The 27917-nt window shown below is 51.1% G+C and overlaps 2 protein-coding genes across 9 annotated transcripts; one reads left to right on the top strand and one right to left on the bottom strand.

Moving 5' to 3' along the window:
- Positions 1-1930: 1930 nt before the first annotated feature.
- On the bottom strand, positions 1931-3604 carry SAT2 (spermidine/spermine N1-acetyltransferase family member 2). The gene is made up of 6 exons (XM_033184752.1): positions 3293-3604; positions 3068-3119; positions 2848-2931; positions 2648-2749; positions 2458-2498; positions 1931-2317 (listed from the first exon to the last, which is right to left on the bottom strand). The coding sequence occupies exons 1-6, from the start codon at positions 3356-3358 to the stop codon at positions 2150-2152; spliced, it is 513 nt and encodes a 170-aa protein (XP_033040643.1). The 5' UTR covers positions 3359-3604; the 3' UTR covers positions 1931-2149.
- Positions 3605-3688: 84 nt separating this feature from the next.
- On the top strand, positions 3689-11040 carry SHBG (sex hormone binding globulin). Of its 8 annotated transcripts, XM_033184728.1 has the most exons (11): positions 3689-3874; positions 4619-4759; positions 5228-5491; positions 7802-7947; positions 8083-8174; positions 8338-8536; positions 8867-9028; positions 9256-9415; positions 9541-9677; positions 10410-10617; positions 10861-11029. In XM_033184728.1, exons 4-11 carry the CDS (start codon positions 7837-7839, stop codon positions 11007-11009), a joined length of 1218 nt encoding a protein of 405 aa, XP_033040619.1. In that variant the 5' UTR covers positions 3689-3874; positions 4619-4759; positions 5228-5491; positions 7802-7836; the 3' UTR covers positions 11010-11029. The 8 variants fall into 8 exon arrangements, with proteins under 8 accessions (XP_033040619.1, XP_033040617.1, XP_033040618.1 ...); XM_033184726.1 differs by lacking the exon at positions 5228-5491 and having other exon boundaries at positions 7353-7947; positions 8347-8536; positions 10861-11040; XM_033184727.1 differs by having other exon boundaries at positions 4619-5491.
- Positions 11041-27917: the final 16877 nt, after the last annotated feature.

Raw genomic sequence — 27917 nt, 5'->3', positions numbered from 1 at the left:
CTGTTTTTTGAGAGAGTCTCCATCTGTCACCCAGGCTGGAGTGTGGTGGCACAAACTCAGCTCACTGCAACCTCTGCCACCTGGGTTGAAGCGATTCTCATGCCTTAACCTCCCAAGTAGTTGGAATTACATGGGTGCCACCATACCCAGCTAATTTTTGTATTTTTAGTAGAGATGGGGTTTCAACATGTTGGCCAGGCTGGTCTCGAACTCCTGATCTCAAGTGATCTGCCCACCTCCCAAAGTGCTGGGATTATAAGGATAAGCCACTGCACCCGGCCTAATTTTGTAGAGATGTTGTCTTGCCCATGTTGCCTAGGCTGGTCTTGAACTCCTGGCTCAAGTGATCCTCCACCCTCAACCTCTCAAAGTGTTGAGGTTTTTTTTTTTTTCTTTTTTTTTTTTGAGACTGCATATTGCTCTGTCACTCAGGCTGGAGTGCAATGGCGTGGTCTTGGCTCACTGCAACCTCCACTTCCTGGGATCAAGTGATTCTCGTGCCTCAGCCTCCCCAGTAGCTGGGCCTAGAGTAGCACGCCATCGTGTGTTGGCTTCTTCTGTATTTTGGGTAGAGACAAGATTTTGCTATGTTGGCCAGACTGCTCTTGAACTCCTGGGCTCAAGCAATTTGCCAGCCTCCCAAAATCCAAAATGCTGGGATTATAGGCGTGAGCTTTTTTTTGTTTGTTTTTTGTTTTTTTTTTTTGAGATGGAGTTTTGCTCTTGTTGCCCAGGCTGGAGTGCGGTGGCATGATCTTGACTCACTGCAACCTCCATCTCCCAGGTTCAAGCGATTCTCCTGCCTCAGCCTCCCGAGTATGGGATTATGGGCGCTTGCCACCATGCCTGGCTAATTTTGTCTTTTTAGTAGAGATGGGGTTTTGCCATGTTGGTCAGGCTGCTCTTGAACTCCTGACCTCAGATGATCTGCCTGCCTCGGCCTCCCAAAGTGCTGGGATCACAGGCATGAGCCACTGAGCCCGGCCAGGCGTGAGCTTTTGTAGGGCACACCAGCTTGAAAATAAAGACTGTTGGGCTGGGCGCGGTGGCTCCCGCCTGTAATCTCAGCACTTTGGGAGGCCGAGGTGGGAGGATAAAAATACAAAAATATTGGCCGGGCGCGGTGGCTCAAGCCTGTAATCCCAGCACTTTGGGAGGCCGAGACGGGCGGATCACGAGGTCAGGAGATCGAGACCATCCTGGCTAACACGGTGAAACCCCGTCTCTACTAAAAAATACAAAAAACTAGCCGGGCGAGGTGGCCGCGCCTGTAGTCCCAGCTACCCGGGAGGCTGAGACAGGAGAATGGCGTGAACCCGGGAGGCGGAGCTTGCAGTGAGCTGAGATCCAGCCACAGCACTCCAGCCTGGGTGACAGAGCAAGACTCCATCTCAAAAAAAAAAAAAAAAAATACAAAAACACAAAAATTAACCGCATGTGGTGGCAGGTGCCTATAATCCTAGCTGCTCAGGAGGCTGAGACAGGAGAATCGCTTGAAACTGGGAAGCGACTGTTGCAGTGAGCCAAGGTCCAACCATTGCACTCCAGCTTGGGGACAAAAAATAAAAAACATTTAAAAAAGACTTTGGACTGGGCGCGGTGACTCACACCAGTAATCGCAGCACTTTGTGAGATTGAGGCGGCCATATCACAAGATCAGGAGTTACAGACCAGCCTGGCCAGCATGGTGAAACACCATCTCTACTAAAAATACAAAAATTAGCCAGGCATGGTGGTGTGCACCGGTAGTACCAGCTATTTGGGAGGCTGAGGCAGAAGAATGGCTTGAACCCACGAGGCAGAGGTTGCAGTGAGCTGAGTTCGCGCCACTGCACTCCAGCCTGGGGGACAGAGACTCTGTAACAAAAAAAAAAAAAAAAAGAAAGAAAGAAAAGAAAAAAGAAAAGAGAAGAAAAGACCCAACGCCACATCAGGTCATGCAATTCTTATTTATATTTATTTTTCAACCTCAACAAGGAAGAAAGGTCTCTCCCTCAATTCTGCTCTTCCAGTACTTGAGGATAGGCACCTCCAACCCTCCTTCCTCCAGGGAGGCCTCAGCGTCAGTGTTTGTGGAAATAGTTTCTGAAGAGTGCTTGAGCTGGTGGGGAAGGAGAAACTCAAGAGAGAGATCCCACTAGGGACAGCGTCACTTTCCTGCCAACTTTCTCATCGCCTCTCCCTCAAAGCAGAAGAAATGCCAGCCCTCAGCTTCCGTCAGATCACGGGCTCCTAGGGCCTTGTACAAGTCCATGGCCCTCTGGTTCCAGTCCAGGACAGCCAGGCGGAATTGGGAGCAGCCCTTATCCAAGGCCACCTGTGGGAGAAGACATCACTAACTTTTCTGGGGTCAAAAAAGGAAAAGCTTTTCTCACTCCCTCCTTCAACTCGGGTCCCCCCCTCCATATACCCTTGCTTCTTTAGGTCCTCACTTGTCACCCCCACCCCTCTCCTCACCTCAGCCACCTTTTTGATTATTTTGGAACCAATCCCTTGACCTGTTACGAAGACAAAGAGGCAAAAAATATCTATTGTTTGAGCTGAAGGGAATCAGAAAAGGACACAGGCTGGGATCTGGGGATCGGGGATGATGGTGGGGTGTGTGGGGTGCTTTGCTCCCACCCCCGCCTCAGCTTCTGCCCAGTACCCCGATATTCCGGCATCACATATATATCCTCCAGATAAATGGTGCGTCCCTTCCATGTACTGTAGATGAAGTAGTATATTCCATAGCCCACCACGCAGGGCCCTGAGAGAGAGAAAAGAGGAGTACCGCTTCTGGGAGCCTGTGGGGAGACCTCTGAGGCCGGCTGGAGAGGTGGACTTTTAAGGCCCAGCTGCTCTTACCCAGTAGCTCCCCAGACGCTGGAAGAATCTCTGCTACCAAACAGTGATAGAAAGGATTCTCTCCAAAGCCATCTGCTCTCAGGGCTGCCGAGATTGGAGTTGTGACAAAGAGATAGAGAAAGAGAACCTGGGTCTATGCCCAGCCTGGAGCTGTCGCCTGGGGGACCCATCCCTCATTTCCTCCCCAGTCTCTGCCAGAACCTGGGCGCTGAGTCCCCACCTTCTTCACTGATCTTCACCTGATCCGAGAGGTTTTCGAACTCGGCTAGTTCCTAAGACGTGGGTACGGAGGCTAGATTTGGGCAGAAGGGCCCCGCTGCTCCCCGAGCAGGGTCCCAAGGCGAGCCCCTCCCCCGCCCCCGCCTCCTGCGCCCCCGCTCTGGCCGCGTCACTCTGACCCCCTGGTTTCCGGCCCTCTCCCCTCTCCCCTCTCTCCTCTCTTCACCCGAATCAGCCTCAGGATATCTCCACAGTCTCCCTCCTTGGCCTCTCGGATCCGCACGGAAGCCATCCGGATCCCCACTGTCTGGGACCAAAGTCTCACAGCCCCGCAAACGGCAACAAGACCCTTTAAAGGGCCTACAAGCTTGGATCCTGAAGAGCCTGGGAGAGCGGGGTGGCGGGAGTGGCCGGGACCGCGGGGTAGCGGCGGCCTGCGATGTGGGGCTGGGATTCCGGGGCCGTCAGGGCGGAGAGAGTGGGCCAGCGAGGAAGTCCTCACTGCGGGGCAAAGCCCCACCCCCTCGAATCCTGTCGCAGCAGGGGGCACAACCGTCAGCCAATCAGCTTGGAGAACAGGCGCAGCCCCGCCCCCCCCAAGTCCCACCCCCGACAGCTGGATCTTGTGACTGGGCCCCTGGGTAGAGGTCAAGGTTGGAGTACGGAGGCTTCCTTGCGGTTGTGTGGGTGTCCCAACCTCGATCGAGTTACCCCGCGGTTCAAAGGCTCCCCGGCAGTGCTTTTTAAATTGACGTATGCGGTGATAACCTGCTTTAGCCTCAGGCTCACTCACCCCCCCAGACCCTGGGTAAGCCTTAAGACCCCCAGCTCTGAAAGCTGTTTCCTGCAGCTCTTGAGTAGGATGAAGTGTTACCTCTCTGGGGCATTTGCATTTTTAAAATTTATTTATTTATTTATTTATTTGTTCGTTTGTTTTTGGAGATTGAGTCTTGCTTTGTTTCCCAGGCTGGAGTGTAGTGGCGCGATCTCCGCTCACTGCAGCCTCCACCTCCCGAGTTCAAGCGATCCTCCTGCCTTAGCCTCTGGAGTAGCTGGGACTACAGTCGCGCACCGGCACTCCCAGCTAATTTTTTTTTTTTCTTTTTTAGACATGGTCTCACTCTGTTGCCCAAGTAACACAGTGGCCTGATCGTAGCTCTTTATAGCCTTAAATTACTGGGCTCAAGCGATCCTCTTCCCCTCAGCCTCCTAGGACCACAGGTGTGCACTACTATGCCTGGCTAATTTTTTTTTTTGTAGATATAGGATCACGCCATGTTGCCCAGGTTGGTCTTAAACTCCTGGCCTCAAGCAATCCTCCTACCTCAGCCTCCCAAAGTGTCAGGATTATAGGCATGAGCCACTGCGCCTGGCCTCCCAGCACCCCTTGCAATGCCAACACGAGGTGGCAACTTGTTCTGTCGGCTGAGGGATAAGCCTGCCTCAGTCTTGGATCTGGTACAGCTCAGTTCAGACATTTGAGGTCTTTGTCTGGGTCCCAAATGTGACCCACAAGGTGGCCCCTTGCTCTTCTTTTCCCTATACTCCACAGGGCAGAGCCAAGACTCCAGCCCACTGAGGGGAAAGGTCATCTTGGGCCCACCCGTTCCCCAAGGAGCAACTTCTGCTGACCAGAACACTCACGAAGGGTCTTGGAGTGGCTTATCGCCTTATCGACCCAACACCACATCAGGTCATGCAATTCTTATTTTTCACCCTCAACAAGGAAGAAATGTCTCTCCCTCAATTCTGCTCTTCCAGTACTTGAGGATAGGCACCCCCAACCCTCCTTCCTCCAGGGAGACCTCAGCATCAGTGTCTGTGGAAATAGTTTCTGAAGAGTGCTTGAGCTGGTGGGGAAGGAGAAACTCAAGAGAGAGATCCCCTTGGGGATGGCCTCACTTTCCTGCCAACTTTCTGGTCGCCTCTCCTTCAAAGCGGAAGAAATGCCAGCCCTCAGCTTCCATCAGATCGCGGGCTCCTAGGGCCTTGTACAAGTCCATGGCCCTCTGGTTCCAGAGGGAGTGGCGGGGGCGGCGGGGTAGCCGCGGCCTGGGAAGTGGGGCTGGGATTCCGGTACAGTCCAGGCGGAGAGAGTGGGCCAGCGAGGCGGTCCTCACAGCCGGGCAAAGCCTCACCCCCTCGAATTCTGTCGCAGCAGGGGGCACAACCGTCAGCCAATCAGCTTGAAGAATAGGCTCAGCCCCGCCCCCCCCAAGTCCCACCCCCGACAGCTGGATCTCGTGACTGGGCCCCTGGTAGAGGTCAAGATTGGAGTGCGGCCGCTTCCTCGCGGTTGTGTGGGTGTCCCAGCCTCGATCGAGTTACCCCGTGGTTCAAAGGCTCCCCAGCAGTGCTTTTTAAATTGACGCATGCGGTGATAACCTTCTTTAGCCTCAGGCTCACTCACCCCCCCAGACCCTGGGTAAGCCTTAAGACCCCCAGCTCTGAAAGCTGTTTCCTGCAGCTCTTGAGTAGGATGAAGTGTTACCTCTCGGCGGCATTTGCATTTTTTAAATGTTTTATTTATTTATTTATTTATTTATTTATTTATTTATTTATTTTTGGAGATGGAGTATTGCTTTGTCGCCCAGGCTGGGGTGCAGTGGTGAGATCTCCGCTCACTGCAGCCTCCACCACCCGAGTTCAAGCGATCCTCCTGCCTTAGCCTCTGGAGTAGCTGGGACTACAGTCGCGCACCGGCACACCTGGCTAATTCTTCCCTCCCTTCCTTCCTTCCTTCCTTCCTTCCTTCCTTCCTTCCTTCCTTCCTTCCTTCCGACGGAGTCTCCCTCTGGCTCCCAGGCTGGACTGCAGTGGCCGGATCTCAGCTCACTGCAAGTTCCGCCTCCTGGGTTTACGCCATTCTCCTGCCTCAGCCTCCCGAGTAGCTGGGACTACAGGCGCCCGCCACCTCGCCCGGCTAGTTTTTTGTATTTTTAGTAGAGACGGGGTTTCACCGTGTTAGCCAGGATGGTCTCGATCTCCTGACCTCGTGATCTGCCCGTCTCGGCCTCCCAAAGTGCTGGGATTACAGGCTTAAGCCACCGCGCCCGGCCTCTTTCTTTCTTTCTTTGGACGGATTCTTACTCTGTCACTCAGGCTGGAGTACAGTGGCTGCGATATCGGTTCACTGCAACCTCTCCCTCCGGGGTTCAAGCGATTCTCCTGCCTCACCTGCAGAGTAGCTGGGATTACAGGCATGGGCAACCACACTTGGCTAAGTTTTGTATTTTTAGTAGAGATGGGGTTTCACCCTGTTGGCCAGGCTGGTCTGGAACTCTTGACCTCAAGTGATCTGCCTGCCTCAGCCTCCCAAGGTACTGGGATTACAGATGTTAGCCACGGAGCCCGGCCTGTCATTTGATTTTAAAATGGGTCACGGGGTGGCGCAGTGGCTCACGCCTGTAATCCCAGCATTTTGGGAGGCAGAGGCAGGTGGATCACCTGAGATCAGGAGTTTGAGACCAAACTGACCAACATGGTGAAATCCCTTCTCTACTGAAAATACAAAAATTAGCCAGGTGTGATGGCGTATGCCTTTAATCCTAGCTACTCGGGATCCTGAGACAGGATAATTGGTTGAACCTGGGAGGTGGAGGTTACAGTGAGCCGAGATTGTGCCATTGCACTCCTGGGCAACAAGAGCGAAACTCCATCTCAAAATAAATAAATAAATAAAATAAAATAGGTCAGGGAGGGTTGGGCCTTGTGGCTAACGCCTGTAATCCAGGTACTTTGGGAGGCTGAGGTGGGCGGATCATTTGAAGTCAGAGGTTCGAGACCACCCTGGCCAACATGGTGAAATCCCCGTCTCTACTAAAAATACAAAAAAATTAGCTGGGCATGGTGGTGCGTGCACCTGTAGTCCCAACTACTCAGGAGGCTGAGATAGGAGGGTCGCTTGAACTCAAGAGGCAGAGGCAGCAGTGAGCCAAGATCATGCCACTGCACTCCAGCCTGAGTGACAGAACAAGACTCTGTCTAAAATAAAATAAAATAAAATAAAATGGGTCAGGGAGTGGGTGATGAATTTCTACTGCTAGACTGTTTAGGCCCTGTAATAAATGGATAAGGGAAGATAACTGGGAGGCGGGGGTAGGTCCCTTCTTAACATTCACTGAATCATACACACAGACAAATACCTTCCTGGCAGACAGGCCTCAGAGGCCTGGGAAAAGACTGGGGGAGGAGTTCAGACCAGATGCCAGGCACTGTGCCTGCATTTTCTCAATGAACCTTCTTTCACAGTCACCCTGTAAAATATTATTTTCCTCATTTTACAGACAAGAACGCTGAAGCACAAAGGTGAAGTGACTTGCCCAAGGTCACTCAGCTAGACATTTAGGATTCCATTATCTCATTTCTAGTCCTGATACAGGATGCTACTTGGGACGCAGGGCAGGACTGTTTCTAGACCACAGGCCTGTGAATGCAGCCTCCCCACGTGGACGGAAATCTTGGAGGACCTAGACCAGGCCCTAGAGGAGGAGAGGGGAGATGGAATATCCTCTCCCAGTTCAGCAATTTTCTAGGCAGTGGAGGATGATAGTAGAGGGGACTCTGTCCTTCACCCCATTGATCCCCAGAGGGGTGGCAGCTGGGTCTTGTGACTGGGTCCCTGGGCAGGTGTCAAGGGTCAGTGCCCCTGTTTCCTTTACCCCCTCCCCCCGGGCAACCTTTAACCCTCCACCGCCTACATACAAGGCTGCCTGCCTCTACACATTCTCCCAAGAGTTGTCTGAGCCGCCGAGTGGACAGTGGCTGATTATGGAGAGCAGAGGCCCAACGGCCACCTCGCGCCGGCTGCTGTTGTTGCTGTTGCTACTACTGCATCACACCCACCAGGGATGGGCCCTGAGACCTGTTCTCCCCACCCAGGTGCAGGAGTGGGACAGGGCTCTCAGTTCACGCAGTCTTCCCTTCTCTCCTCCTCTGGCCCTGTAGCAGGGCCTCTCCCTCTGTCTGTCTCTGACATGTCCCTACTCAGCCTTGTTTGTTTTCTCTTTCTGATAGAGGGCCCAGGACCCTCCGGCTGTCCACCTCAGCAATGGCCCAGGACAAGAGCCTGCCGCTGTCATGACCTTTGACCTCACCAAGATCACAAAGTAGGGGGTTGACCTAGCCCTTGACCCAGTCCCCTGGCTCTGCCCCGTCTCCATCAGCTGTTCTCTTTTCCCTGTCTTCCTTTCCTTATCTGTGAACACCATGTCCCCCAAACCACACTGGCTCTCAGAGGGCACATGACATACACAATCTTTTCCTTCTGAGTCCTTCCAGAACCTCCTCCTCCTTTGAGGTTCGAACCTGGGACCCAGAGGGAGTGATTTTTTATGGGGATACCAACCCTAAGGACGACTGGTTTATGCTGGGACTTCGGGACGGCAGGCCTGAGATCCAACTGCACAATCACTGGGCCCAGCTTACGGTGGGTGCTGGACCACGACTGGATGACGGGAGATGGCACCAGGTAAGCTAGCTCTGGTCCTCAGGGGAGGGATGTCTGGAGCTGGTCTGAGGAAAGGGAATGACACCAAGTTATTGGGCATCCCTTTACCACTGTCATCTCATTTAATCCACACGAACTCCCACAAAGTAGCTATTCTTGGCCCCATCTTTTCTGATGGGAATTCTAAGGCTCAGTTAGTACATAAGTGACAAGACCTGACTGACCCACGGCCAAGGATGCTAGCTGCTTCTTCAAGACATGTTCTTTCCACTATAGTATTAGGCTGCCTCACAGGAAGGTGGCAGAGACAGATCCCAGGGGCCTCTGATTCTGCTTCCCACCTTCCTGCAGGTGGAAGTCAAGATGGATGGGGACTCTGTGCTACTGAAGGTGGATGGGGAGGAGGTGCTGTGCCTGAGACAGGTCTCTGGGCCCCTGACCAGCAAACGCCATCCCATCATGAGGATTGCGCTTGGGGGGCTGCTCTTCCCCGCTTCCAATCTTCGGTTGCCGGTAACTACATCCCAGGGGTGGCACCCTAGCCAAGGCTCCGTAAAGCACTGCTGGGTGGGTGGCCATGGGAATCTAAGTCCAAGATTTTAGGGAGAGGGGATGGGTTGAGAGCTGCAAGGGGGAGGCCAAATGCTCGGAAGAGAGTAAACTGAGGGCAGAGTGGCCAGGACTGGGGCTCCGATGCCCTGATTTCTACATCCCCGTATCTTACCTCTGTCGCACTCCAGCTGGTTCCTGCCCTGGATGGCTGCCTGCGCCGGGATTCCTGGCTGGACAAACAGGCCGAGATCTCAGCATCTGCCCCCACTAGCCTCAGAAGCTGTGATGTAGAATCAAATCCTGGGATATTTCTCCCTCCAGGGACTCATGCAGAATTCAATCTCCAAGGTAGATTTCCTTGGAGTGTGTTTTTCCCACCCTGGCCAGCTCAGCCTGGTCTCCCTCCACCACTGGCCCCTTTCCTCCTTCAAGCTCCAGCTTTGAGGCCTCAGGATAATCATTTCTCCCCACAGACATTCCCCAGCCTCATGCAGAGCCCTGGGCCTTCTCTTTGGACCTGAGACTCAAGCAGGCAGCAGGCTCAGGCCACCTCCTTTCTCTTGGGACACCGGAGAACCCATCTTGGCTCAGTCTCCACCTCCAAGATCAAGTAAAGGGGGACAATGGGGCGCTGCTTGTATTCAGTGGAGCCTGGAGCAATGAGGGAAGAGGGGAGTCCAAACTGTCAATATTAGGAAGACTTCCAGCCCAGGGAACATAGCGAGACTCTGGCTCCACAAAATTGTTTTTCATTAATAATTAGCCAGGCATGGTGGTGCACAATCCCAGGTGCTGGAGGCCAAGACCAGAGGATCACTTGAGTCCAGGAGTTTGACATCAGCCTGGGCAACATAGCAGAGACCTCTGTCAAAAAAAAAAAAAAAAAAAATTAGCCAGGCATAGTAGCACATGTCTGCTGCCCTGGCTACTTAGGAGCCTGAGGCAGGAGGTTTACTTGAGCCCAGGAGTTTGAGGCTGCAGTGAGCTCTGATGGTGCCACTGTACTCTGACCTGGGCCACAGTGAGACCCCGTCTCAAAAAAAATAAAAATAAGGTTTACGGATGGCACTCAGGTGGGTGGTAGGGGCGAGGGACGTATCTTGAAGCTGCCCACAGCAAGCAAACAGTTTTGACTTAGAGTGCTTATTTACTTGGGGTAGATGTGGTTTCAAAAAGGGTCAAGCCAAACAAAATTAGGGCAGGATTTAAGTGGTGAGAATGGCCAGTAGGTGGAGGCATAGCGAAAAGGCAGAATTAAGGCAGCTAGAGGTGAGGCCACAAGCCGTAGTCCCTGCTCATTCTTCCCTCCCTCTCTATTGTCCCTTTCCCACACATTCTGCAGAAGGTGGTGCTGTCTTCTGGGTCGGGCCCAGGGATGGATCTGCCCCTGGTCTTGGGACTCCCTCTTCAGCTGAAGCTGAGTATGTCCAGGGTGGTCTTGAGCCAAGGACCAAAGATGGAGGTCCTTGCCCTGCCTCCCTTAGGCTTGGCTTCCCTCCTTAACGTCTGGGCCAAGCCTCAAGGGCGTCTCTTCCTGGGGGCTTTACCAGGTAAGAGAGAATGATGTTCAAGTTCATGAGCACACCATTGGAAACAGCTCAAGGGAGGGGGCACATTTTGAGAGGAAGGAAACCTCTGGGAGGGAAGAAGAATCGGCCACAAGAAGAAGATAGCGGGCAGTGGGAGGTAGTGCTTCTGAAAACTCAGGTTGGAGGAGTGGAAAAGTGGGGAGAAGATTCTGGATCTGAGCCACCTTACTCTTCTAATACCACCTTTGCACTACCTCCCTCTAGGAGAAGACTCTTCCACTTCTTTTTGCCTGCATGGCCTTTGGGCACAAGGTCAGAGGCTGGATGTGGACCGGGCCCTGAACAGAAGCCATGAGATCTGGACTCACAGCTGCCCCCAGAGCCCAGGCAATGGCACTGACGCTTCCCATTAAAGCTCCACCTAAGAACCCCCTTTGAAAGTTACTTATTATTCATTTATTCAACAAATATTCACTGTGCACTAGCAATGTACCAGGCACTGTGCCAAGCATTGAGTTGTCTTGATGAGCAAAAACACTCTGGTTCCTACCCTCTTGGTGCCCACAGTCCCATAGGGAAGCAGACATCCATCAAAGACTAACTAATAAGTGGATAGTTGGAAGCACTGATAAAGGAGAATTGGAGAGTTGTGAAAACATGGAGACTGGCCGGGCACTGTAGCTCATGCCTGTAATCCCAGCACTTTGGGAGGCCGAGGCAGGCAGATCACGAGGTCGAGTGATGGAGACCATCCTGGCTAACGCGGTGAAACCCCGTCTCTACTAAAAATACAAAAAAAAAATTAGCGGGGTGTGGTGGCGGGCGCCTGTAGTCCCAGCTGCTCAGGAGGCTGAGGCAGGAGAATGGCGTGAACCCGGGAGGCAGAGCTTGCAGTGAGTCAAGATAATGTCACTGCACTCCAGCCTGGGTGACAGAGCAAGACTGTCTCAAAAAAAAAAAAAAAAAAAAGAAAAAGAAAAGAAAAAAAAAAGAAAACATGGAGACTAGGAGGCCTTAACTTAGTCTGAATGTCAAGGAGAGGTTCTCTGAGGAAATGAGGACTTTTTTTTGTTTTGTTTTGTTTTGTTTTGAGACACAGTTTTGCTCTTGTTGCCCAGGCTGGAGTGCAATGGTGTGATCTTGGCTCACTGCAACCTCCGCCTCCTGTGTTCAAGCGATTCTTTTGCCTCAGCCTCCCGAGTAGCTGGGATTACAGGCGTGCACCACCACCCCCGGCTAATTTTTTGTATTTTTAGTAGAGATGGGATTTCACCATGTTGGCCAGGCTGGTCTAGAACTCCTGACCTTGGGTGATCCTCCTGCCTCGGCCTCCCAAAGTGCTGGGATTATAGGTGTGAGCCATCGCGTCCGGCTGGAAATGAGGACTTCTTAGGCTGAGATCCCAGCAAAAATCCAGACAGACAGACATACTCTGGATACAGGTCACTTTCTGGAAGCCAGGACCCACCTCGTTCCGCAGAAGTTACTCCCTTTGAGACTCCAGTTTCCTGCCTCTGTGGCTGGTCCAGAGGGATCAGGAGGAAGAAAAGAGATGGGATTTTGACATCTCAGTCATCTGGTCCTTGGACTGGCCATTGCTGCCCAGGGAAGGAGCAGCAGGGGGCGTGAGATGGTCACAGACAGATGTGGGTAGGGGTTCTGGAAGAAGGGGTGGAGGCAGGGAGAAAGAGAAAGGGAGGAGAGCACAGGGAGAAAGTCGCCTCTCTCTCTCTCTCTCTCTCTCCTCTCTCTCTCTCTCCCTCTCTCTCTCTCTCTTTCTCTCTCTCTCTCGTAGTCTTGGTCCACTTGCTCATTCACAGACGAATTTGTCTCTACTCCATTAAGCAAGAACTGGCTTGTGCTGGTCCCAGTTGGGAAAAACAGACAGATTCGGGAATATTTCTGCCCTCAAAGAATACGGTGACCCAGCTCTCAACCACAGACCTCTGGAGAATGCTGGTGCCCCAGCATCCCTCCCTGGGGAACCCTCGTGTCCAAGCCGCTAGGCCCCACCCCCACCCCAGCTTCCAGACTTCAGCCCCCTTAGGAAACCTTGTGTTGTAGTCCAAAGCTCCCAGCCTACTAAGGAGCCCTGGGGCTCAAGCCCTCCATCCTCTTTCCTCTCAAGAACCATTAGGTTAGCCAGGTGGGGTGGTTCACACCTTTAATCCCAGCACTTTGGGAGGACGAGGTGGGCGGATCACCTGAAGTCAGGAGTTTGAGACCAACCTGGCCAACATAGTGAAATCCCATCTCTACTAAAAATGTGAAAATTAGCCGGACATGGTGGCGGGTGCCTGTAATCCCAGCTACTCAGGAGGCTGAGGCAGGAGAATTGCTTGAACCCAGGAGGTGGAGTTTGCAGTGAGTCGAGATCATGCCACTGCACTCCAACCTGGGTGACAGAGTGAGACTGTCTCAAAAAAAAATTAAAAAAAAAAACTTAAAAAGAACCATTAGGTTAAAGCATACCTCATCTCTAGACCCCATGAGAATCCCAGTACCCAAGCCTCCTAGTCTCTTACAAGAATCTTTTCACCAGTAACCCAGGCAGCAGGCTGAGTCACTCACTGGAGCTGCTGTCCCTTTCTGCAGGGATCAGCCAGGACCTAAATGACCCCAGGGTAAGGAGGCCCTGGGGAGTCGCTAGGGTAGAAGACACAAATCCCAAGGCCTACCTTGTACCTCTCCTAATGTTGACCCTATAGGCTCTCTCAGGATCTACAACTGCCTCCACCCAGCCAGCAGGGTTTGTAGCGGAGTCTTCAGCATGGAGAGGGCATCCAAATTTAACTCTGGCCCCTTGTTGATGTTGAGGGTTAACCTAGGCCACCTGAGCATCTGCTTAGTACCAGGCACTGTTCTAGATACTGAGGATTTGTTGGTGAAAAGGACAAACACAGGCCGGGCACGGTAGCTCATGCCTGGAATCCCAGCACTTTGGGAGGCCGAGGTGGGCAGATCACAAGGTCAGGAGATCGAGACCATCCTGGCTAACACAGTGAAACCCCATGTCTACTAAAAATACAAAAAATTAGCTGGGTGTGGTGGCGGGCACCTGTAGTCCCAGCTACTTGGGAGGTTGAGGCAGGAGAATGGTGTGAACCCGGGAGGCAGAGCTTGCAGTGAGCGGAGATCACACCACTGCACACCAGCCTGGGTGACAGAACGAGACTCCATCTCAAAAAAAAAAGAAAAGAAAAAAAGAAAAGGACAAATACCATTACCATTCCCACTCTGATGGAACTTATAATATAGTAGAGGGGAAGTAGACACAAACAAGAACACAAATAAATAAGCAGGATTATTTCAGATAGCGCTCAGAACAATAAAGGGAATAAAATCCTGTAATATAATAGGAGGGGGAGGGGAGGGGCAACATTAGCTGGGTGGTCAGGGAAGTCACTTGAGCAGAGACCTGAATAATGAAAAGAAGTCATCCTGTGGAGGCCTGTGGAGTGCGAGCCAGCAGGGAGGGGGGTTAGAGAGCCCGGATGCACCTGGGTACCCACCAAGGGGATTGTTCCAAGTGCCAACATCCTGACCTTTTGTCCCTGGAATCTCCCTGGAGCTGGCTTTTCTCTCCTCCCTCCACCCCACCCTCTCCAGGACACTGGGCCCCCAACCTCTCTTTCTCCAGCCTGCCCTAGATTCCAGGATTCCTGATTACCATCCAGAGCTGTCTACACTCTTTCATTAAGACCGACTTCGCTTTGACATCGACTTTGCCAGGCCCCCACCAAGGGCATCTACGATGCCTGCCCAGTGTCCTCTGCCTTCCCCACACCCCCAAAAACTTTTCAGAGCTTGGCAGCACACCCTGAAGCCTCTGGGCCTGATCTACCCACTCACTCCATCCTACCCACTGCCTCTCTCTCTCTGTCTCTCTCCCCCTCCTTGCTGCCCACCTCCCCCACCGAACTTTCTTTCAATTAGCATGTATTGGCTGCTGATACATTGGCCAAACACTGTGTAGTCCACCACAGGGAATCTAAAGATGAATAAAACTTGGTACTGGCCCTGGAGAACTAGGGTCTTTTTTTTTCTTTTGAGACAGAGTCTCGCTGTTTTGGTCAGGCTGGAGTACAGTGGCACGATCTCAGCTCACTGAAACCTCCATCTCCCAGGCTCAAGCAATTCTCCTGCCTCAGCCTCCCAAGTACATGGGACTACAGGCATGTGCCACCACACCTGGCTAATTTTTGTATTTTTAGTAGAGACGGAGTTTCACCATGTTGACCAGGCTGGTCTCGAACTCCTGACCTCAGGTAATCAGCCTGCCTCAGCCTCCCAAAGTGCTGGGATTACAGGCGTGAGCCACCGTGCCTGGCCTTTTTTTTTTCTTTTGAGACAGAGTCTTGCTCTGTTGCCCAGGCTGGAGTGCGATGGCACGATCTTGGCTCACTGCAACTTCTGCTTCCTGGGTTCAAGTGATTCTCCTGCTCAGCCTCTCAAGTAGCTGAGATTATAGGCATGCACCAATACGCCTGGCTAATTTTTGTATTTTTAGTAGAGACAAGATTTCACCATGTTGGCCGGCTGGTCTCAAACTCCTGACCTCAGGTGACCACCTACCTTGGCCTCCCAAAGTGCTGGGATTACAGGCATGAGCCACCATGCCCGGGCAGAACCAGGGTCTTGAGAGAGAGACAGACATGTGAAATGCTTTAGCAGAGGTATCTGAGATGCCAAGGAACCTGGTTGCTAGTTCTACTATGGACCATCAAAGAAATGAGTTGACTGGACGAGGTGGCTCATGCCTGTAATCCCAGCACTTTGGGAGGCCAAGGTGAATGGATCACCTGAAGTCAGGAGTTTAAGACCGGCCTGGCCAGCATGGTGAAACCCCATCTCTACTAAAAATACAAAAAATTAGCTGGGCGTGGTGGCAGACTCCTGTAATCTCAGCTACTGGGAAGGCTGAGGCAGGAGAATCCCTTGAACCCGGGAGACGGAGGTTGCAGTGAGCTGAGACTGCACCACTGCACTCCAGCCTGGGCAACAGAGTGAGACTCTGAAACAAGAAAACAAAAAAATAAAAAAACCGAAATGAGCAAGTTGTTAGATGTGTGAAGTTGGACAAATGACTAAACCTCTATTACTCTGTTTCCCCATCTATAAAATGGGAAGTTTCTCTATCTTAGAAGGTTGCTGTGAAGATTTTATGAAATCATGTAGACATTTTAATGTCTAGCATAGTGTTTGGCATACAGAAAGTGCTCAATATATGACATATATATATATCTCAATATATGTATATCTATCTCAATATATATGAGAAATGCCATTCTTATTAATCTCACACATAGTTCTTGACATATTAGTCTGAGCCTGCTGGGTATGAAAGATGAGGGAGGTGCCGGGCGCAGTGGCTCAAGCCTGTAATCCCAGCACTTTGGGAGGCCGAGACGGGTGGATCACGAGGTCAGGAGATCGAGACCATCCTGGCTAACACGGTGAAACCCCGTCTCTACCACAAAAAATACAAAAAACTAGCCGGGCGAGGTGGCCAGCGCCTATAAGTCCCGGCTACTCAGGAGGCTGAGGCAGGAGAATGGCGTAAACCTGGGAGGCGGAGCTTGCAGTGAGCCCAGATCCGGCCACTGCACTCCAGCCTGGGCAACAGAGTGAGACTCCGCCTCAAAAAAAAGAAAAAAAAAAAAGATGAGGGAGGGCGTGTGATGTGGCTGAACCATGGGCAGGCTGAGATGGAGTGAGGGCAGATGGGGGCTCCTTGGGCTATGTGGCCTTGTGTGTCCTGCTGAGTAGTTGGAGCTTTATCTGTGAATAAACTTTATCTTCTTATCTATTCTTCTTTTCCTTCTTCTTCTTCTTTTTTTTTTTTTTTGAGACAGAGTCTCATTCTGTTGCCGAGGCTGAAGTGCAGTGGCGTGATTTCATCTCACTGCAACCTCCAACTCCTGGGTTCAAGCTATTCTCCTGCCTCAGCTTCCTGAGTAGCTGGGATTACAGACATGCACCACCACACCTAACTAATTTTTTTTTGTATTTTTAGTAGAGATGGGGTTTTACCTTGTTGGCCAGGCTGGTCTCAAACTTCTGACCTCGAGTGATCCACCTACCTTGGCCTCCCAAAGTGCTGGGATTACAAGCGTGAGCCACCACATCTGGCTTGCTTTCTTCTTTTTCTTCTATTTTTTTTTTTAGAGACAGAGCCCTGCTGTATTACCCACTGGAGTACAGTGGTGCAATCATGGCTGGGACCACAGGAGCAGGCCACTGCACCCAGCTTATTTTTAAATTTTTTGTAGAGATATGGTCTTGCTATGTTACTCAGGCTGATCTCAAACTCTTGGCCCCACTCTTGGAATCCTCCCCACTCAGCCTCCCAAAGTGCTGGGATTACAGGTGCGAGCCACCATTCCTGGCCTCTTCTCTTATTTTCTTTTTTTTTTTTTTCGAGACGGAGTCTCTCTCTGTCGCCCAGGCTGGAGTGCAGTGGCCCGACCTCAGCTCACTGCAAACTCCACCTCCCGGGTTTACGCCATTCTCCTGCCTCAGCCTCCTGAGTAGCTGGGACTACAGGCGCCCGCCACCTCTCCCGGCTAGTTTTTTTTGTATTTTTTAGTAGAGACGGGGTTTCACTGGGTTAGCCAGGATGGTCTTGATCTCCTGACCTCGTGATCCCCCCCCCCCCCCCGTCTCGGCCTCCCACAGTGCTGGGATTACAGGCTTGAGCCACTGCGTCCGGCCCTCTCTTATTTTCTTTTTCTTTTTCCCTTCCTTCCTTCTTTCAATTGTGGTAAAATATACACAACATCAAATTTACCAGCTGAACACTTTTTTTGTTTTTGAGACAGGATCTCATTCTGTTGCCCAGGCTGGAGTACATTGGTGCAATCATGGCTCACTGTAGCCTCGACTTCCTGGGCTCAAGTAATCCTCTCACCTCAGCCTCCCCAGTAGCTGGGACTGCAGGCATGCACCACTATGCCTGGCTAATTTTTTTTTTTTTTTTTTTTGAGACTGTGTCTTGCTCTGTCACCCAGGCTAGAGTGCAGTGGTGCGATCTCTGCTCACTGCAACGTCTGCCTCCTGGGTTCAAGCAATTCTCCTGCCTCGGCCTCTCGAGTATCTGGGATTACAGGCGTGATAAATTTTGTATTTTTACTGGAGATGGGATTTCACCATGTTGACCAGGCTGGTCTCGAACTCCTGACCTCAGGTGATCCGCCCACCTTGGCCTCCCAAAGTACTATGATTACAGGCATGAGCCACCGTGCCCAGCTAATTTTTGTATTTTTGGTAGAGATGGGGTTTCTTTTTCTTTTTCTTTTTCTTTTTTTGACACAGTCTCTCTCTGTAGCCCAGGCTGGAGTGAAGTGGTACTATCTTGGCTCACTGCAAGCTCCACCTCCTGGATTCACACCATTCTCCTGACTTAGCCTCCCGAGTAGCTGGGACTCCAGGCACCCGCCACCACGCCTGGCTGATTTTTTTGTATTTTAGAGATGGGGTTTCGCCATGTTAGCCAGGATGGTCTCATCTCCTGACCTCATGATCCGCCCGCCTTGGCCTCCCAAAGTGCTGGGATTACAGGCATGAGCCACCGCACCAGGCCGAAACGGTGTTTCACCATGTTGGCCAGGCTGGCCTTGAACTCCTGACCTTAGGTGATCCACCCACCTCGGCCTCCCAAAGTGCTGGGATTACAGGTGTCAGCCACCATATCTGGCCCATCTTAACCTTATTCTTTTTTTTTGAGATGGAGTCTTGCTCTGTCACCCAAGCTGGAGTGCAGTGGCGTGATCTCAGCCCACTGCAACCTCCACCTCCCGGGTTCAAGCAATTCTCCCACCTCAGCCTCCTGTCATCTTAACCATTTCTTTTCTTTTCTTTTTTGAGGCGGAGTCTCACTCTGTCGCCCGGACTGGAGTGCAGTGGCCGGATCTCAGCTCACTGCAAGCTCCGCCTCCCAGGTTTACGCCATTCTGCTGCCTCAGCCTCCCGAGTAGCTGGGACTACAGGCGCCCGCCACCTCGTCCAGCTAGTTTTTGTATTTTTAGTAGAGACAGGGTTTCACCGTGTTAGCCAGGATGGTCTCGATCTCCTGACCTCGTGATCCGCCCGTCTCGGCCTCCCAAAGTGCTGGGATTACAGGCTTGAGCCACCGCACCCGGCCATCTTAACCATTTCTAAGTGTACATTTCAGTGGCATTAACTCCATTCACGATGTTGTGCAACCATCACCACCATCCATTTCCAGAACTCTTTTCATCTTTGTAAAACTGAGACTCTGTCCCCATTAAACTTTTCCATTCCCTTCTCCCCTCATATCTTTGTTTCAGAAGTCTTCTCTCTCCTTGTTTGTGTCTTTGCAAACACGCATTTTGTTGGGAACCCGGACGGCTAAGTCCCTGGAATTGCATGAACTGAGGGGAAGGAGATGGACAGGTACAGACCTCAGGATAAGGTTTAGATATGAGAGAGAGGGTGTGAAGGTTCTCATGCCCTGGTTCCTTTCTGGAGATGCTGGTGGGAAAGGTGGGCTCCAGGGAAAGGCTAGCGGTTTGTAGTGGCTATTTTCCCAGAGATTTTTCAGGTATCCCCTTTCTCAGCCTGTTTCCCTCAGAACACCAGTGTTGTATAATGCTGAGGCCCCTCCCTCCTCCTCCATCCCCTCCTCCAAACCTGCAGAAGACAGCAAGGAAGGGAGCAACAGGTATCTCATCCTTACTCCATAAATCCCCTACGGTGCACAGAAGATATTTCTTTCTTTCTTTCCAAGTGAACACGGGGTACAGGGCAGAGACTGAGCCAGGAATCCGGAGGCCACCCATGGCTGTGTTTGCTAAGCTTTATGTCTTGAGGATCGGACCAGGTCTCATCTTTCCAAATGGAGCCTGGGCCACTTCAGTGCTTCTTGCCTGAGGAAGGAAAGAGCAAGTTGCTTCTGAGGTTCCCTGCAGAAGGAGCTTTTCCATGTCCACGCCCAGTTCAATCAGAAACTATCTTTGGTAGCTCTATGGGTTTCTTTTTTTTTTTTTTTTTTTTGAGACGGAGTCTCGCTCTGTCGCCCGGGCTGGAGTGCAGGGGCCCAATCTCAGCTCACTGCAAGCTCCGCCTCCCGGGTTTACGCCAGTCTCCTGCCTCAGCCTCCCAAGTAGCTGGGACTATAGGCACCCGCCACCTCACCCGGCTAGTTTTTTTTTTGTATTTTTTTTAGTAGAGACGGGGTTTCACCATGTTAGCCAGGATGGTCTCGATCTCCTGACCTCGTGATCCACCCGTCTCGGCCTCCCAAAGTGCTGGGATTACAGGCTTGAGCCACCGCGCCCGGCCTCTATGGGTTTCTTGAGTTTGAAGAAAGTGTAAATAGTCTAAGACAAAGGCCTGTTCTCAAAGAGCTTAGAGTGCTTAGAGTCTAGTTTAAGAGATGAAACACACACAAGAGTTTTCTTTTCTTTTCTTTTCTTTTTCTTGAGACAGAGTCTCGCTCTGTCACCCAGGCTGGAGTGCAATGGTGCGATCTCAACTCACTGCAACCTCCACCTCTGGGATTCAAGTGATTCTCCTGCCTCGTCCTCCTGAGTAGCTGGGATTACAGGCACACGCCACTACACCCAGCTAATTTTGTATTTTTAGTAGAGACAAGGTTTCACCATGTTGGCCAGGCTGGTCTCGAACTCCTGGCCTCAGGTGATCCACCTGCCTCGGCCTCCCAGAGTGCTGGGATTACAGGTGTGAGCCACCGCGCCCGGCCAAGAGTTTTCAACAAGTTACTCAAGACAGAAACTCAGACATCAGCCTTGATTCTTCTTCATCCCCACTGTTCACTCTACTTCCAAAATAGGTCCTGAACCCATCCTCTTGTCTCCATCTGCAACCTGCTACTCTGGTCTAAGATAGCCACATCTCCCACCTGGGCTGCTTGCTGAAAAGCTTTCCGAACTGTTTCCTTGATTTACGTGGTCTGCTCTCCACACAGTAGCCATGGTGATTTTCTTATTATTTATTTATTTATTATTTATTTATTTATTTATTTTTGAGACGGAGTCTCGCTCTGTCGTCCAGGCTGGAGTGCAGTGGCACGATCTTGGTTCACTGCAAGCTCCACCTCCCGGGTTCATGCCATTCTCCTGCCTCAGCCCCCCGAGTAGCTGGGACTACAGGCGCCTGCTACCACGCCTGGCTAATTTTTTGTATTTTTAGTAGAGACGGGGTTTCACCGTGTTAGCTGGGATGGTCTCGATCCCCTGACCTCGTGATCTACCTGCCTTGGCCTCCCAAAATGCTGGGATTACAGGCGTGAGCCAGCCATGGTGATTTTCATTAAAAAAAAATTTTTTTTTTTTTGAGACAAAATTTCACTGTTGTTGCCCAGGCTGGAGCGCAGTGACGGGATCTCGGCTCACTGTAACCTCTGCCTCCCGGGTTCAAGTGATTCTCTTGCCTCAGCCTCCTGAGTAGCTGGGATTTCAGGCGCCTGCCACCACACCCGGCTAATTTTTTTTGTATATTTAGTAGAGAAGGGGTTTCACCGTGTTGACCAGTCTGGTCTTGAACTTCTGACCTCAGGTGATCCACCCTCCTTGGCCTCCCAAAGTGCTGGGATTATAGGCGTGAACCACCACATCTGGCTCAATTTTTCTTTTTTGTTTTTTAGGCGAAGTCTTACTCTGTCACCCAGGCTGGAGCGAAGTGGCATGATCTTGGCTCACTGCAACCTCTGGTTCCTGGGTTCAAGGAATTCTCCTGCCTCAGCCTCCTGAGTAGCTGGGATTACAGGCATGTGCCCCATGACACCAGGTTAACTTTTTTTTTTTTTTTGAGATGAGGTTTCACTCTTATCGCCCAGGCTGGAGTGCAATGGCGTGATCTCAGCTCACTGCAGCCTCCACCTCCCAGGTTCAAGCGATTCTCCTGCCTCAGCCTCCCAAGTAGCTAGGATTACAGGCATGTGCCACCATTCCCAGCTAGTTTTGTTGTTATTGTTGTTGTTTTGAGACAGAGTCTCCCTCTGTTACCCAGGCTGGAGTGCAGTGGTGCAGTCTCGGCTCACTGTGAGCTCCACCTCCCGGCTTCATGCCATTCTTCTGCTTCAGCCTCCCGAGTAGCTGGGACTACAGGTGCCCGCAACCAAGCCCGGCTATTCTTTTCTGTATTTTTTAAGTAGAGACCGGGTTTCACCATGTTAACCAGGGTGGTCTCGATCTCCTGACCTCATGATCCGCCTGCCTTGGCCTCCCAAAGTGCTGGGATTACAGGCGTGAGCCACCGCACCCGGCCCTTTTTTTTTTTTTTGAGACGGAGTCTTGCTCTGTCGCCCGGGCTGGAGTGCAGTAGCCGGATCTCAGCTCACTTCAAGCTCCGCCTCCCGGGTTTACGCCATTCTCCTGCCTCAGCCTCCCAAGTAGCTGGGACTACAGGCGCCCGCCACCTCGCCCGGCTAGGTTTTTGCATTTTTAGTAGAGATGGGGTTTCACCGTGTTAGCCAGGATGGTCTCCGATCTCCTGAGCTCGTGATCCGCCCGTCTGGGCCTCCCAAAATGCTGGGATTAGGGGCTTGAGCCACCGCGCCCGGCCAATCAGCTGGTTTTGTATTTTTAGTAGAGATGGGGTTTCTCCATGTTTGTCAGGCTGGTCTTGAACTCCCAACTTCAGGTGATCCGCCTGCCTTGGCCTCCCAAAGTACTGGGATTACAGGCATGAGCCACCGCGCCCAGTCTTTTTTTTTTGAGACAGAGTCTCGCAGTGTTGCCAAGGCTGGAGTGTAATGGCACAACCTTGGCTCACTGCAACCTCTGCCTCCTGGGTTCAAGTGATTCTCCTGTCTTAGCCTCCAGAGTAGCTGGGATTACAAGTGCCCACCACCACTCCTGGCTGATGTTTTGTGTTTTTAGTAGAGATGGGGTTTCACTATGTTGGTCAGGCTGCTCTCAAACTCCTGACCACATGATCTGCCTGCTTCGGCCTCCCAAAGTGCTGGGATCACAGACGTGAGCCACTGCACCCAGCTGCCCAGCTAGTTTTGTATTTTTAGTAGAGACAGGGTTTCACATGTTGGCCAGGCTGGTCTGGAACTCCTAACCTCAAGTGATCAGCCCGCCTAGGCCTCCCAAAGTGCTGGGATTACAGGCGTGATAATTTTTCTATTTTTAGTATAGATGGGATTTCGTCATGTTGGCCAGTCTGGTCTTGAACTCCTGACCTCAAATGATCTGCCTGCCTGGCCCTCCCAAAGTGCCGAGATTATAGGCATGAGCCCCTGCGCCCAGCTGATTTTCATTAAATATAATTATGTCACTCTCCTTCCCGAAACCACAGAATTGTTTTCATGGTGGTTGGATTAAAATCCAAACTACATCCACTACGTGGGATATGAGGTCAAAAATATCCAACCATTTTCTTAGGCCTACAAGGACCCTTTATGGTTTGGCCCCTGCCTAGCTCTTTAATCTCTTAACTCTATTCATCTTGCTTTTGCTCATTAAAGCCTAGCCTTTGCATTTCCACTTCCTTCTTCCTGGAAATCTCTTCCCTTGCCTCTCAGACCTCCTTTTGGGTGTATTAGTCTTCCATGAATAGTCATTTCCCTCACAGGAGTTCAAGGCTGCAGTAAGCCACAGTTGCACCACCATACTCCAGCCTGGGTGACAGACAGAGACAGTCTCAAAAAAAAAAAAAAGTTGCGGCCGGATATGGTGGCTCACGCCTGTAATCTCAGCACTATGGGAGGCCGAGGCAGGTGGATCACCTGAGGTCAGGAGTTTGAGACCAGCCTGACCAACATGGTGAAGAACCGTTTCTACTAAAAATACAAAAATTAGCTGGGCGTGGTGGCGCACGCCTGTAATCCCAGCTACTCAGGAGGCTGAGGCAGGAGAAGCACTTGAACCCAGGAGGCGAAGGTTGGAGTGAGCCGAGATCACGCCATTGCACTCCAGCCTGGACGACAGAGACTCTATCTCAAAAAAAAAAAAAAAAAAAAGAGAAAGAAAAAAAAGGCCGGGTGCTGTGGCTCACGCCTGTAATCCCAGCATTTTCGAGGCCGAGGCGGGAGGATCATGAGGTCAGCAGATTGAGACCATCCTGGCTAACATGGTAAAACCTTGTCTCTACTAAAAATACAAAAAAATTAGCTGGGTGTGGTGGCACACACCTGTAGTCCCAGCTACTCAGGAGGCTCAGGCAGGAGAATCACTTGAACCCCGGAGTCGGAGGTTACAGTGAGCCTAGATCATACCACTGCACTCCTGCCTGGGTGACAGAAAGAGACTCCGTCTCAAAAAAAAAAAAAAAAAAAAGTTGCCATCTCAGTAAGGCCACTCCTGACCATCCAGGCACTCTCTGGTACATTAGTCTGTTCTATCTTTCCTGCATAATATTAACATTATTAGGCCAGGTACGGCGGCTCATGCCTGTAATCCCAGCACTTTGGGAGGCCAAGGCAGGCGGATCACCTGAGGTCATTAGTTGGAGACCAGCCTGGCCAACATGGTGAAACCGGTCTCTACTAAAATACAAAAATTAGCTAGGCATGTTGGTGCATGCGTGTAATCCCAGTTACTCGGGAGGCTGAGGCAGGAAAATTGCTTGAACCCAGGAGGCAGAGGTTGCAGTGAGCCGAGACTGCACCACTGCCCTCCAGCCCGGGCAACAGAATGAGACTTTATCTCAAAATAGTAATAGTAATAATAATAATAATAAAATTATTATATTTGTTTGCTTTTGTTAATTGTCTACTGGAGTGGCAGCCCCAGGAACACAGGGACCAGAATAGTAATAGCACCTGGCTCTAAGCAAATGCTCACTAGATACGCGTTGAGTGGGCCAGGCATGGTGGCTCACACCACAATTCCAGCACTTTGGGAGGCCAAGGTGGGTGGATCACCTAAGGTCAGGAGTTCAAGACCAGCCTGACCAACATGGCAAAACCCCGTGTCTACTAAAAATACAAAAATTAGCCAGGCGCGGTGGCAGGTGCCTGTAATCCCAGCTACTCAGGAGGTTGAGGCAGGAGAATCGCTTGAACCCAGGAGGCAGAGGTTGCAGTGAGCCGAGATTGTGCCATTGCACTCCAGCCTGGATGACAAGAGTGAAACTTCATCTCAAAAAAAAAAAAAAAAAAAATGGTATGCATCAAATGCATGAATGGGAGTTGGGGCTGGCCTCTGAAGGTAGGTAGTCTTCCAGGACAAAGGAATGAAATGCACAGAGGTGTGAAGTCAGGAGTAAGCACAGTCTACCCCAGGAGTGCCTGACTTGGCTCCAGGAGAGGACTAGTCAGGGACTAGTGGGAAAGGAGGCTGGGGCCACAGGATGGGAGTAGATTGCAGAGTATCCTGCAGGTTAGGCTGAAGAATCAGGACTCTATCCTGCAGGGTAATAAGAAGCCACTGAAGAACTTTCAGCTGAGGAGTGGCCTAATTAAAGCTGTATTTTGAGAAAATTAGTCCTGAGTCTGCTGCAGAATAGACTGAAGCAGGGCCAGCTGCATAATTGTCAGGACCCATTGCAAAATGGAAATACAGGCGCCCTTGTTCAAAACCTAGGGAAAAAAGTGCCCTTAGAGGCAGTAAAATATAAATTTTTTTTTTTTTTTTTTGAGACAGAGTCTCACTGTGTCACCCAGGCTGGAGTGCAGTGGCATGATTTCTGCTCACTGCAGCCTCTACCTCCAGGGTTCAAGCGATTCCTCCCTCAATCTCCCGGGTAGCTGGGACTACCACCACGCCCGGCTAACTTTTGTATTTTTTTGTAGAGACTGGATTTCACCTTGTTGGCCAGGCTAGTTTTGAACTCCTGACCTCAAATGATCCACCTGCCTTGGCCTCCCAAACTGCTGGGATTACAGGTGTCAACAATCGCACGCGGCCTAAACCATTTTCCTTTCATCTATAGTTCTTTCAGCTTCTCATGGTTTTTGTTTTAGAGACAGGGTCTGGCTATGTCACCCAGACTGGAGTGCAGTGACGTGATCTTGGCTCACTGCAACCTCCACTTCCCGGGTTCAAGCAATTCTTCTGCCTCAGCCTCCTGAGTAGCTGGGATTACAGGCATGGGCCACCATGCCCGGCTAATTTTTGTATTTTTACTAGAGACAGGGTTTTGCCATGTTGGCCAGGCTGGTGTGGAACTCCTGGACTCAAGGGATCCACCCACATCAGCCTCCCAAAGTGCTGAAATTACAGGTGCGAGCCACAGTACCCAGCATGTCCATGAACGACCTTCCAGTCTCAGCCTCTGGGTAGCTGGGGTTACAGGTGCACATCACCATGCCTGGCTTTCTCATGGTGTTTTTTTCTTTGCTATTTAATGTTTAAATGTTTTTTGTTCATTTGTTTGTTTGTTTTTGAGACTCCCTCTGTCGCCCAGGCTGGAGTGCAATGGTGTGATCTTGGCTCACTGCAACCAAAATAGAATTATTTTTCTTTTTTCTTTCTTTTGAGATAGTCTCTTGCTCTGTCACCTAGGCTGGAGTGCAGTGGCGTGATCATAGCGAGCCAATCCTCCCAGCTCAGCCTCCTAAGTAGCTGGGACTAGAGGTGGCTACTAGTCTAACCTGGCTAAAATGCCTGACTAATTTTTAAATAAGTTTTTCGTAGAGATGGGGTCTCGCCAGATGGGGTCAAGCCCAAGGCTTGTCTTGAACTCCTGGGCTCAAGGAATGCTCCTGCCTGGGTCTCTCAAAGTGCTGGGATTACAGGCAGGGGCCATTGTTGTTGAGGTTCCTTGCAGAGGGAGCCTTTCCATGTTCATGTCCAATTTAGCAGTTGGCCATGCTCAGCCTCACGTATTCAGCTATAGACATAACATGCTTACCTTGTACTCATTTGGAATCTGGCTGAACTCCCACACGTTGTAGGTCCCCCAGAATTCTGTGCTCATGGTGTATCTGGAACGCTGTGTGAATGGGACGTATCTCCTCTGCTCACAGGCATGCGCCAATGCTCCACTGGATGTCACTTACAAAGCACAAATTCAAAGATAGAACTATGAAGAATTTCAAGACAGCAATGGCATTCAGCTCCATGAATGTTTGGCGGGGAAAGAAAAGCAATAGCAGAGTTTTATTTACTTTTTATTTATTTATTTATTTTTTTGAGACGGAATCTTGCTCTGTTGCCCAGGCTGGAGTGCAGTGGCGCCATCTCGGCTCACTGCAAGCTCCGCCTCCTGGGTTCACGCCATTCTCCTGCCTCAGCCTCCCCAGTAGCTGGGACTACAGGCGCCCACCACCATGCCCAGCTAATTTTTTGTATTTTTGGTAGAAACGGGGTTTCACCATATTAGCCAGTATGGTCTCGATCTCCTGACCTCGTGATCCGCCTGTCTCGGCCTCCCAAAGTGCTGGAATTACAGGCGTGAGCCACCACGCCTGGCCAATAACAGAGTTTTAAACCAAACAACTATGAGCATGGGCCTTGCGCGACTGTGCAGGTCCCATGTCAGGAAGCTGGCCTTGGACTGGAGGGAGTGGGTTTGAGGACATGGATGACAGTTTGGATGTGAGGCGTTGAGAACTTGGGCTAAGGATTTAAGGTGACAGTTGAAAAGAGAAGGCCGGGCGCGGTGGCTCAAGCCTGTAATCCCAGCACTTTGGGAGGCCGAGACGGGCGGATCACGAGGTCAGGAGATCGAGACCATCCTGGCTAACACAGCGAAACCCCGTCTCTACTAAAAAAAAAAATACAAAAAAACTAGCCGGGCGTGGTGGCGGGCGTCTGTAGTCCCAGCTACTCGGGAGGCTGAGGCAGGAGAATGGCGTAAACCCGGGAGGCGGAGCTTGCAGTGAGCTGAGATCCGGCTACTGCACTCCGGCCTGGGCAACAGAGTGAGACTCCGTCTCAAAAAAAAAAAAAAAAAAAGGAAAAGAGAAGAAAAACTTCTCCAAGGAAAATAGGCAAGATTTGAAGAAAGATTAAAAGAGGTGGAGATAATGATTCTTTTTCTTTTTTCTTTTTTTTTGTCTTTTTTTTTTTTTTTTCCTTTTTGTGGAGAATGGGGTCTCGCTGTATTACCCAGGCAGGTCTCGAACTCCTGGGCTCAAGCTATCCTCCCGCCTCTGCCTCCCTGAGAGCTGGGATTACAGGCATGAGCCACCGCGCCCGGCCTCTTTTTCTTTTTTCTTGAGACAGAATCTTGCTCTGTTGCCCAGGCTGGAGCACAATGACGCAATCTTGGCTCACTGCAACCTCCGCCTCCTGGGTTCAAGTGATTCTCCTGCCTCAGCCTTCTGAGTAGCTGGGATTACAGGCTCCCACCACTGCATTCGGCTAATTTTTGTAGTTTTAGTAGAGATGTAGTTTAACCATGTTGGCCAGGCTGGTCTTGAACTCCTGAGCTCTGGTCTGGAA

Source organism: Trachypithecus francoisi, unplaced genomic scaffold (genome assembly GCF_009764315.1).
Source record: "Trachypithecus francoisi isolate TF-2019V2 unplaced genomic scaffold, Tfra_2.0 Lachesis_group20, whole genome shotgun sequence".
Taxonomy (NCBI): Eukaryota; Metazoa; Chordata; class Mammalia; order Primates; family Cercopithecidae; genus Trachypithecus; species Trachypithecus francoisi.
The sequence above is the reverse complement of the archived record's forward strand: the minus strand, read 5'-3'. Positions and strand labels throughout refer to the sequence as shown.

Excerpts from the sequence above, each read along its gene's own strand:
- SAT2 (XM_033184752.1), bottom strand. The coding sequence starts at position 3,358 with ATGGCTTCCGTGCGGATCCGAGAGGCCAAGGAGGGAGACTGTGGAGAT. Across the intron at positions 3,120-3,292 it reads ATATCCTGAGGCTGATTCGG|GAACTAGCCGAGTTCGAAAA; the intron begins GTGAAGAGAGGA and ends CCCACGTCTTAG. Across the intron at positions 2,499-2,647 it reads TGTGATGCCGGAATATCGGG|GTCAAGGGATTGGTTCCAAA; the intron begins GTACTGGGCAGA and ends TCTTCGTAACAG.
- SHBG (XM_033184724.1), top strand. The coding sequence starts at position 7,567 with ATGGAATATCCTCTCCCAGTTCAGCAATTTTCTAGGCAGTGGAGGATG. Across the intron at positions 9,029-9,255 it reads CTTCCAATCTTCGGTTGCCG|CTGGTTCCTGCCCTGGATGG; the intron begins GTAACTACATCC and ends GTCGCACTCCAG. Across the intron at positions 9,416-9,540 it reads TGCAGAATTCAATCTCCAAG|ACATTCCCCAGCCTCATGCA; the intron begins GTAGATTTCCTT and ends TTCTCCCCACAG.